The sequence below is a fragment of the Colobus angolensis genome, unplaced genomic scaffold (genome assembly GCF_000951035.1).
Source record: "Colobus angolensis palliatus isolate OR3802 unplaced genomic scaffold, Cang.pa_1.0 Scaffold206, whole genome shotgun sequence".
NCBI lineage: Eukaryota > Metazoa > Chordata > Mammalia > Primates > Cercopithecidae > Colobus > Colobus angolensis.
Genome location: NW_012115222.1, coordinates 1808657 through 1819976, shown reverse-complemented (window position 1 = coordinate 1819976; position 11320 = coordinate 1808657). Strand labels below are relative to the sequence as shown.

Below are 11320 nucleotides of genomic sequence, written 5' to 3'. Positions count from 1 at the left end.
TGCTCTTATAGTTCCTGCTAAACACCCGGGCATTCACCAGTTTGAAACTGGCCCTCTGCGACAGCTTTCTGTTCACAATAGAGCTGCATACTAAATGGGGTCGGTGCCGCTCCCCCGCTTGCAGTGTGACAAATCTCTGGTAAGAGGATAATGCTAAGTTCTTTCACCATCTGTCTAGTTTTGTTTTCTTCCCTCCCCCACTGCTACCAGGAATGTCTAAAAACATAGTATTCTACAGCTGCGTGGTTTACGTGACGATTGCTGTCCGAAGGGGAAACATGCAGTGTTTGCTCCTGAACATTTCCTTTATTTTGTTTCCTTCCAATACGGACATTATAGTATACATTCAAACGCATGAGCTTGAACTTGAACTTGGAGAGCCCGCAGGAGGGATGTCATCAGTTGAGAAAACTGGGGCTTCTGGTAAACATCCTGGAGGGTCCTTGACCTCTTGGGGAGGATGGAGACTCCGCTCAGCTTCCAGCTGCTGAATCTTCCTTTCCTTTTCTTCCAAAACGTCTTTCAGCTGAGTGATCCTCTCAGTCTGAAGGGAAACCTGGGCCGACAGTTTCATTATCAGGCTAAATTTTCTATCACCTTCTTCCACAGGGGGGAGACCTCCACAGAACCCTTCCAGCGAGCTGTCTTCTAAAGCAAACAAGAAAACGAAAGTCTGAGAAGCTTTGATTAGATTTCCCAGAAGCTGAAGAGAGGAAAAATGAAAAAGCTTCATTTCTCACATTCTTAAAAGAGAGCACAGATGTTGCATCATCTGGTTAGATACCCTGAGAATAAAATCTGGATCTAGTGAGAGGAAAGATTCTGGGTGCTCATGAAAAAAGAAACAAAACAAAACTTGGGAGCCTCTTGAGAGTGTTCAGAATCAGCCTTTGCCAACTCTTGTTTATATGCATTTAACTTTCAATTAACCATGGGAATGATTCATCCATCCATGAAAATCCAATCTACAAACAACAGCCATCCCAAATTTCATGTTATTCTTTTCCCTCAGAATCTTTCACAAGAGCTATGATCAAGTAGAATTATGCTTTGATTTGAATTTTAATTCAATTAAAATAAAAAATGAGATTTGGGCACAGAGGCTCACACCTGTAATCCCAGCACTTTGGGAGGCAGAGGCAGGCAGATCATAAAGTCAGGAGATCGAGACCATCCTGGCTAACACGGTGAAATCCCGCCTCTACTAAAAATACAAAGAATTAGCCAGGTGTGGTGGCGGGTGCCTTTAGTCCCAGCTACTCGGGAGGCTGAGGCAGGAGAATGGCATAATCCTGGGAGGCAGAGTTTGCAGTGAGCTGAGACCACGCTACCGCACTCCAGCCTGGGCGACAGAGCAAGACTCCGTCTCTAAATAAATAAATAAATGAATAACGAAAAGGTTGCCATGCCCTCTCTGGGGCAAGCGATAATGAGGAAAGACCAGTTTCTTAACCCAAGTCAGTTTTAGAGTTGGCAAGGGTGCAATTTGAGGTGATCCAGGAAAACTCTATTAGCATGGTATTTCCCATACAGATTCATTTCTTTTAGGCCTGAAGTCTTTTGGCACTTCTTAATAAAATCACAAATACCTCTTGGACATGAAAGCTTATCCTTTATCAATTTCTATCAGTTAACCCCTCAGATGAGGATAAAGGCCTGAGTAATTAAGGACAGAGAGAGGTTCCAACAAAGAGAAAAAAGATGAGTGGCCATAAGGAGTCCTTGAAAACACACCTCTCTAGCCCATCAAAAAATGTAGCTCCTTAAATTCAAGTCCATCTTACTAGCCTTTAGCAGTACCCTACCACTGTAGAAATTTCCAGCATTAAATGTCTCTGAGCTATATAAAAGGCAGACTTAGGTGTAAGTAGGAAGAGATGTCAAGGGCTTGGGTATCATTTCAGCACTAATGGAGCTAATGGCATGTATGAATGAACCTGATGCATGATCTCCATGGTAGATTGTTACAATTGAGGTCCCAAATTTATGAAATTCCCAGTGAAAACAAATCTCACAGCTTCACCTGAGAGAAACATTACTGTCAGTCTCAGATACAAAAGCCTGCTATTATTAGGTTCCTACACACCTGCTGAAAATGGATCGCCTTTGCTGTAGTAGTGCATGCAGGCAAAAGAGCATAAAAATAACCCATTTCTCAACAAATAAAAGTAATTGACAGTCATCATGTTCCCAAAGGATCAAGGGGTAAAATCTTTGGCAGCACATTGCATAGTGGGCAGGGTGCTTTTGGCTTCACAGACATCAAGCTATTCTCTGCTCTTAGAAATTATTGGCACCTTACTAACATTTAAGAACCCATGGGGAAATTTTTGTTCTGAATTTCTGTTAGAATATTTAAAATTATAACAATATTTAAGATGTTGGTTTGAAGGCAGGGCCTAGTGGCTCATGCCTGTAATCCCAGCACTTTGGGAGGCCGAAGCAGGTGGATCACTTGAGATCAGAAGTTCAAGACCAGCCTGGGCAAATACTGAAACCTCATCTCTACTAAAAACACAAATATTAGCTACGTGTGGTGGTGCACACCTGTAATCCCAGCTACTCGGGAGGCTGAGGCTCCAGAATCACTTGAACCCGGGAGGTGGAGGTTGCAGTGAGCTGAGATTGCACCACAGCACTCCAGCCTGGGCAACAGAGTAAGATTCCATCTCAAAAAAAAAAAAAAAAAAAAAAAAAGATGTTGGTTTCAGTACCTTTCATAAGTTAACAAGCAATGGGAAAACATCTCAAATTTCAAAAGAGCATTCAGTTCATTGCCTCTGCGATAAGCCTGTACTTTCCAGCCTAGGAGAGGGAGTCCATACAGCAGGAGGCCTTTCTCATCTCCAGATATGCCAAGGTCTCACCTTTCCTTTCATTTGGCTGGAGCTGTGCTGTCCAATACAATAGTCACTAGTCACATGTGACCATTAAGCAATGGAATGTAGCTAGTCTGAATAGAGATGTGCTTTCACGTAAAATACACAGTTGACTAGAAGATTTAGTTTAAAAAATGTTAAATACTTCAAATTTTCTATATTGCTTATGCATTAACATATTTAGAATATATTGTGTTAAAGAAAATGTATTTTTAAAATAATTTCACTGACTTATTTTTATGTCTTAAGAAATGTGGCTCCTAGAAAATGTAAAATACATGGCTTGCATTTGTGGCTCCCATTATATTTCTGTTGGATAATGTGCTGGGCTAGCATTTCCTTCCAGATGAGCACTTTCTGAAATTCAGGTGGATATATTACCTGGAGATGGCTCTAGTTAACCTGCACAGATATTATTTGAGAAGGAGGATTTCTGGTCCTCAACCATTGGCACAGAGATCATTTTTCTGTTACCCCAGAGGATGGAGTCATGGAAATCAAAGTTTGACAAAAAGTGATGACTGCCAATTAATTTTATTTACTGAGGAATGGGTGATTTCTTGCCTGAATGCACCACTACAGCAAAGCTGCCCCTTAAGCAGGTGTGTAGGTATCCAGGTAGCAAGCTTTTGTATCCGTGACTGACAGTAATGTTTCTCTCAGTCCCTAAGCTATTCCTTAAACTACATAAGAAACTGATTCAGATGGGTTGAAGCGAGTTTCATCAGGAATGGGAGAAGGAAAATGGCAGCAAAGTGGCCAGGGAAGATGCCAAGGAGGGGAGCAGTGAGCAGCGGGGGATGCAGGGCCTCGGCAGGGGGCAGGGGTGGAGGGGGGTGCATTGGATCCTCACTGTGCCTGTCTGACATCTTCCTCTTTGACTTCTCCTTCCATCTTTTCTCTCCCCAGTTTTTCCTCTGCTTTTAGAATGAGTTGTTTTTAGTGGATGTGTACAATGAAGAAAAAGGAGTTTAGTGCTACCCCTGGTCAAACTGGTCAACAAGTTTTTAGACAATGCAATATAGGTAGAGTTCACCCAGCTCTAATGATGCAGCAGCAAAAATGCAGCAAAGTGGCATTGCGTAGGCAGTCAGGGTCACTAGCACCACATCCTCCTTCTGGAAGAGAGTATTACAGGGAGACAGTAGAAAGAAAATGAGAGGAGAAGCGGGTGTCTAGGCAGCTTGGGCTGTTATCACAAAGTACCACAGATGGGGTGGCTTAAACAAGAAACATTATTTTTTATAGTTCTGGGGGCTGCAAGTCTCAGATCAGGGTGTCAGGATGGTCAGGTTCTGGTGAGGACTCTCTTCCTGGCCACCTTTATGCTGTGTCCTTATGAGAGGTGACAATGTGCTAGCAGCTCTCACTCTCAGCGCCTCCTCGGCCTCAGAGTCCACTCTGGTTGCGCTTGAGGAGCCCTTCAGCCTGCCGCGGCACCGTGGGAGCCCCTCTCTGAGCTGGCTGAGGCCGGAGCCTCCTCCCTCTGCTTGTGGGGAGGTGTGGAGGGAGAGGCACAGGCGGGAACCGGAGCTGCACAGGGCGCTCGCGGGCCAGTGCGAGTTCCAGCAGGCGGGGGCACCGGCTCCCCGGGCCCTGCACACGGAGCCGCCAGCTGGTGGTGCCCGCCAAAGGCAGTGAGGGGCTTAGCACCCAGGCCAGTAGCTGCCGAGGTTGCGCCAGGTCCCCCAGCAGGGCCGGCCCCCCGGCACTGCACTCAAATTCTCGCAGGGTTTAAGCTGCCTCCCAGCGGGACAGGGCTCGGGATCTGCAGCCCGCCATGTCTGAACTGCCCCCTGCAGTGGGCTCCCGTGCTGAGCCTCCCCCATGGGCACCACCCCCTGCTCCGTGGCACCTGGTCCCGTGGACAGCCCAAGGGCTGAGGAGTGCAGGCGCAGCTCGGGACTGGCTGGCAGCTCCGCCTGCAGGCCTGGTGCAGGATCCACTAGGTGAAGCCAGCTGGGTTCCTGAACTGGATGGGGACTTGGAGAACTTTTATATCTAGACTGAGGATTGTATGTGCACCAATCAGCACTCTGTATCTAGCTAACCTAGTGGGGACTTGGAGAACTTTTCCCTCTAGCACTCTGTGTCTAGCTCAAGGATTGTACATGCACCAATCAGCACTCTACATCTAGCTCAGGGTTTGTAAATACACCCATCAGCACTCTGCATCTAGCTCAGGGTTTGTAAATACACCAATTGGTACTCTGTATCTAGCTAACCTAGTGGAGACTTGGAGGACTAGCACTATGTGACTCTGTGTCTAGCTCAAGGATTGTAAATGCACCAATCAGCACTCTGTCAAAATGGACCAATCAGCACTCTGTCAAAATGGACCAATCAGCTCTCTGTAAAACAGACCAATCAGCAGGATGTGGGTGGGGTCAGATAAGGGAATAAAAGCAGGCTGCCCGAGCCACCTATGGCAACACTCTGGAGTGTCGTTTCACGTTGTTGTTTCCGTGGTTGCAGTAAATCTTGCTGATATTCACTCTTTGGGTCTGTGCTGCCTTTATGAGTTGTAACACTCACCATGATGGTCTGCAGCTTCGCTCCTGAAGGCAAGGAGACTACGAACCCACCGGGTAGAACGAACAACTCCGGACGCGCTACCTGTAAGAGCTGTAACACTCACCACGAAGGTTTGCAGTTTCTCTCCTGACAGTGAGACCATGAACCCACCAGAAGAAAGAAGTTCCAGACACATCTGAATGTCTGAAGGAACAGACTCCAGACACACCATCTTTAAGAACTGTAACACTCACTGCGAGGGTCTGCAGCTTCATTCTTGAAGTCAGTGAGAAGAAGAACCCACCAATTCCGGCCACACTCACATAGCAGGAAGAAAGAGACCAAAAGCTCTCTCATGTCTCTTCTTACAAGGGCACTGGCTGCATCCTGAAAGGCCCATCCAAGCCTAATTATTTCGCGCAGACCCCATCTCCAAATGCCATCTAGTCGGGGGCTAGGGCTTCAACACAGGAATTTTGATGGGGACATAATTCAGTCCATAGCACAAGAAGAGGACAGTCAGATAAGGGGTAGAGTAGTAGATGGTGAAAAAAGGGAGATGGCATGAGGATTCCTACTGTATTGTTCCCATGTATTAAATGAAAATGCGAATAGACAACCTAAAGACATATTAAAAATAAAAAAAATTCTCATACAAGTATATTTTACTACCAGTCTATTTACACATGTAAAACAAATATTTTGTTCCGTTTCTAAACACATTACAACTAAAGTGTAATTTCAGCAAAGTGGGGGACTTCAAGAGCCTCATGTCCTATTTGTATTGGAAAGTGCCCAAGGCCACCCCAGTGAGTTTTCTAGAATCGCCCACTAACCATCTCCCTCCTTTTCCCCCATCTAGTCTCCCTCATCTGTAACAGGAAGTGATGTGTGTCCCCAAAGTCCTGACAGCTCTACATGTCCCACACTTCACACAGCTGTGGTCTCATAGGCTTCTGCTGGCAGCTCAGTCTTGCCACGGTGGTGCTCCCTGAAGCCTGGAGGTGCTGTTATCTGACCAGATCATCTCAGCCTTAACCCCACACCCACGGGATCCAGGAAACCCAGAGATTGCAACAAGAAAGGCTCTTCTATGTGAGACAGGGAGGAAAAACCTGATTAGCAACAATGAGGGTATAAACTCATCACTTTTGCCACTACTGCAGGGGTTTTTACAGTCATACATCATTTTTCATCATTTTCCCTCTTTCTACCATTACTTAAAAGAGATGTAAGTCAGGACTGAGAAGGAGGGTTTAGCGTCCTCGCAAAAAGGCTATAGGGGATGGCCGGTGGGAGTTCGGCGGGGTTATTAGAAAGATTTAGTGAGAGAAGAGGCAGTCCCAGCATTCTGCCTTTGACTGACCCAGGCTGTACCCACTTTTCTGTGTCAGCCTTGAAAGACCAAAGGCCCAGAAGAAAATACATTGCCTTTGGCCGTTTCTAGCTTCCTGTTCTTCATACCCTCAAAACCTTCATGCTCTGAGAAAAGTGACACGCGCGAGTTACATCAAAAATGACTAATAATGGCTAAATAGATAACAACAGAGGCGACTGTAGTTGAAGGAGTACCTTAAGAGACTGAGAGTTGTGTCATGCGTGTCCATGTGAAGAGACCACCAAACAGACTTTGTGTGAGCAGTAAAGCTTTTTAATCACCTGGGTGCAGGCGAGTTGAATCCAAAGAGTCAGCGAAGGGAGATAGGGGTGGGGCCATTTTATAGGATTTGGGTGGGCAGTGGAAAATCACAGTCAAAGGGGGTTTTTCTCTTGAGGGTAGGGGCGGGGGTCGCAAGGTGCTCAGTGAGGGAACTTCTGAGCCAGGAGAAGGAGTTTTACAACGTAATATCATCAGTTAAGGCAGGAACCGGCCATTTTCACTATTTTTGTGATTCTTCACTTGCTTCAGACCATCTGGATGTATACGCGCAGGCTTGGGCTCAGAGGCCTGACAAGTTGACTATATTTTTGGGGTGATCCAGTCTCACCTGCTACCCATTACAGGAATTATTTCTGTAACATCTCTTCGATTCTTTTCTTTTTCTGAAACGGAGTTTCGCTCTTGTTGCCCAGGCTAGAGTGCAATGGCGCAATCTTGGCTCACTGCAAACTCCGCCTCCCGGGTTCAAGCGATTCTCCTGCCTCAGCCTCCTGAGTAGCTGGGATTACAGGCGTGTACCACAACACCCGGCTAATTTTGTATTTTTAGTAGAGATGGGGTTTCTCCATGTTGACCAGGATGGTCTCGAACTCCCAATCTCAGGTAATCCACCTGCCTTGGGCCTCCCTAAGTGCTGGGATTACAGGCGTGAGCCATCATGCCTGACCTCTCTTTGATAATTTTCTAAGCAAGTGGCTCTCAGTCACTGGTGTCCCTCCAGCTCTTCAGAGGTTGGCTGCCAATTGTAATCAATGAGTTAAAAATCTGCATTTTGTGATCACTGCAGTTGCACACTGTTACAGAGAGACCTGACAGTGGGAATGCCACCAAACATAGACTGGAAGGACAGTAGGGCACCACTTGTTGCTAATCAGAGCAAGAAGGAGTGGTTTCATATTAGGTCAACAGACCTAGAATAAGTGAAAACATTGCTTCACGAGTCCAAGAAGTCAACATTTTTCTGTAAACAGTGATACAGGGCTGGAAAGTGACCCAATGAATAGGAGAAAGAGTTCTTTTAGATTTTCTAAATACTTCTTGCTAAAAAGGATTGTCCCCGTTTTGATTTCTTTATGGCTGCCACCAAAAAATATGCGTTAAACAGAGAAATGCTGAGAAGCACTGATCTAATTTCTGATCCAACTATTTCTAACAATGGGAAATATACTTGTTTCTAGCCAGATCCCAGGTATCCTCCATAGTCATATTCTTGTTCATTCATTCATCCAATAATTATATTTGGGAACCTGTACATAGAGAATAAATAAGATAAAATGTTGGCTCCCAGAGCTGCAGCTTCACAGTGGAGTAGGGGAGGGGCAGCACTGAGTTAATAAAATTCGGGATTAGCCTAAACAAACACCTCAGCTGGAAGTTTACTTTTCTCTCTGCCTTTCAAGCAAATGACTAAGGCTGCCAGGTATTTACTGAACAAGAAAGACTCAACAAGGATCACCGGTGGGTGAGGTGATTAAATATCTCATTCCACCAGAGCCACACAGGATTGCTGTTTGGCCTAAAGGACAATGTCAGCTTCCTCCTCTGTACAAATGCCCATCACTCTGACTCACTACGCGCTGGTTTTGAAAGTTGTGTTTTATTTGTCAGCAACCACCACAGAGTCCAGGTTCACCTCTTGCCATACTTGGACTTGCACAGTCCACACACCTTTAGGACATATTCGTTAGAAATATATCCCTCCCACTTAAATTGACAAACCTAAACAAAACAACTTTTAGGTTTTCTATCCTTCTCTGGATTTTTACACTGAACGTTTGCAAATGGCTATTCTCTGAAATAAATGATTCACTTTTTTTGTATTGTAATACAAATTTTTTTTTTGAAAATCAAATTAGTCCTATGTCTTGAGGTTTAATCTATCTTACCCCTTTTAATGTTTTTATTTGTAAAGAGGCCAATCTCTATAGTGCCAAATGACTGACTTCAAAGGTACTTCAATTTCCTTCCACTAAAGCTGTGAACATTTAGGATCCATCTGAAGTAGGCATGTGTTCATTGATTTGGAAAAAGCAAGCAGCATTATAAGAATAGAATTGATTGGCAAAGAGGTTTGGTCACTAAAAAGAATTGAAATGTAGTATAATATTAGCTAGGAACTTTTTATAATATTTCATAATGAAGATCAGTCTTATAATAGTTATATTTCAGAGGGAAAATCTGAAATGCAATGGCACGCTGGAGGGAATATACATTTTCACCTAGCAGCAGGCCCAAATCTGAGAGTTTAAGAAGCTCTGTTTCTGTGAGTGCTTTAGAAGGGAACGATACTTAGTTGAGACCATGATGGAAGGGCTGCAGCCTGAATGACATGGGGTAGTGCTCCTGAGAGTAGTGGATCAGAGAGTCTGTAGAACACCCAATGACAAGGAAAACAAGAGGCAAGAGAGACCATGTAGGAAGCAGTTCTTGCTTACTGCTCATCTGGGCCTCAAGAAGTTGTGGTGCCTGCATACCTTAGTCTGCTTAGGCTGCCTTAGTTTATAAACAACATAATTTTATTTCTCATAGTTCTGGAGACTGGGAAGTTGAAGATGAAAGTACCGACACATTCATTGTCTAGTGAGGACTCAGTCCTCATCGATAGTGCCTCCCAGCTGTGTCCGTACATGGTGGAAAAGCCAACAGGCTCCCTCAAGATTCTTTTATAAAGCATTACTCCCATTCATGAGGGCTCTTCCCTCATGACCTAGTCGCCTCCTAAAGACTTCACCTTTTAATAGCAACCCACTGGGGATTGGATGTCAACATATGTATTTTGGAGGGCCCCAAACATTCAGACCCTAGTATTCCACCAGTCTCCAGACCAGAGTGAGGTGTCTGGCTGCTGAAGACACTTCTAGGACTTGTTTACTGTTTAGTGAACACATAGAATGAATGAAAAACACTTGTCTCTAACCACTAGCATCACTCATGTGGCAATTAGATGCTCCTACTGTGAGAGGTGTGTGGGAGCTAAGCAGACCAAGAGAAATACAGATTCCTATCTTCCTTCTTATGCTCACTCTGGCATATACTCACTCCAGTACCTATTCTCATCATTTATTTAAGTGGTAATTCCCTCTCGCCTAGTATTTAAGTATTACAATAGCTTCTTCTCTGGTCACCCTGCTTCTGCTACTTTAGTCTGGTTTCAACTCTGCACAGAGAGGCTCCATTAAAATATAAGTCAGGTCTTGACATTCTTGCCTACAATCCTCCAGCGACTTTCCATCTCATGCAGACCAAAGTTTCACACTGACCTGCAAGGTCCTATGTGATCTGGGACCTCTTTACTTCGACAGCACATAACCTATTCCTCCTTCCTCCTCTCCAGAGTAAATGCAACATTTCCTCTGCTACATTTCCACAATTCTCATTGCTGTTTTACCAGGCCTGGCATGTTCTTATCCCAGGGCCTTTGCATTTGCTATTTCTTCTGCCTGCACAATTGTACACCTGATGCTTACATGGCTAGCTCTCTCAATTCCTTCAGGTCTTCACTCTCCAAAGTCACCTTCACACAATGAAGCCTTCCCTGGCCATCCTACCTACAATTTCAACCCAAGCCCCATTGCTGAACACTTCACATCCTTGTTTTCTGCCTTGTTTTTACTGACATGCTGTATCTGACTATTCTAGATTTTGTTTTTATCTTGTTTGCAGTCTCTCTCCCCTAGTGGAATGAAAGCTCCATGAAAGCAGAGCTTTTTTTACTGTTTCGTTCAGTACTGTATCCCCTGTGCCCAAAATAGTGCATGGATTGTAGTGGTGGTAATTTGTCAAGTGAATAAATAAACGAAAGTTAAGTGCATATATAATACAAATCACTTAAGAGAGCATCGGTCCAAAGGTTACAATTGCTGTATCATTGGGATGGATACAACAATATCCTAGATTCCCTCCCCAGGGGTATTTTTCCTTCAAATAATGCTTTCACTACTGCATTACAAAAAATAAACTGGTGGCCAGGAGCAGTGGCTCATGCCGGTAATCCCAGCACTTTAGGAGGTCGAGGTGGGCAGATCACCTAAAGTGGGGAGTTCGAGACCAGCCTGACCAACATGGAGAAACCCTGTCTCTACTAAAAATACAAACTTCGCTGGGCGTGGTGGCGCATGTCTGTAATCTCAGCTACTCAGGAGGCTGAGGTGGGAGAATCACTTGAACTCGAAAGGCGGAGGTTGCAGTGAGCCAAGATCGTGCCATTGCACTCCAGCCTGGGCAACAAGAGTGAAACTCCATCTCACAAAAAAAAAAAAAAAAAAAA

General features: G+C 44.7%; 1 protein-coding gene across 1 annotated transcript in view; it reads right to left on the bottom strand.

The window, feature by feature from the left end:
* Positions 1-346: 346 nt before the first annotated feature.
* LOC105511913 overlaps positions 347-11320 on the bottom strand; it is a 242945-nt gene continuing 231971 nt past the window's right edge. The window contains exon 7 of the mRNA XM_011942130.1: positions 347-648. Coding sequence (XP_011797520.1) covers positions 347-648 — 302 coding nt within the window. The remainder of the gene's footprint in view (positions 649-11320) is intronic.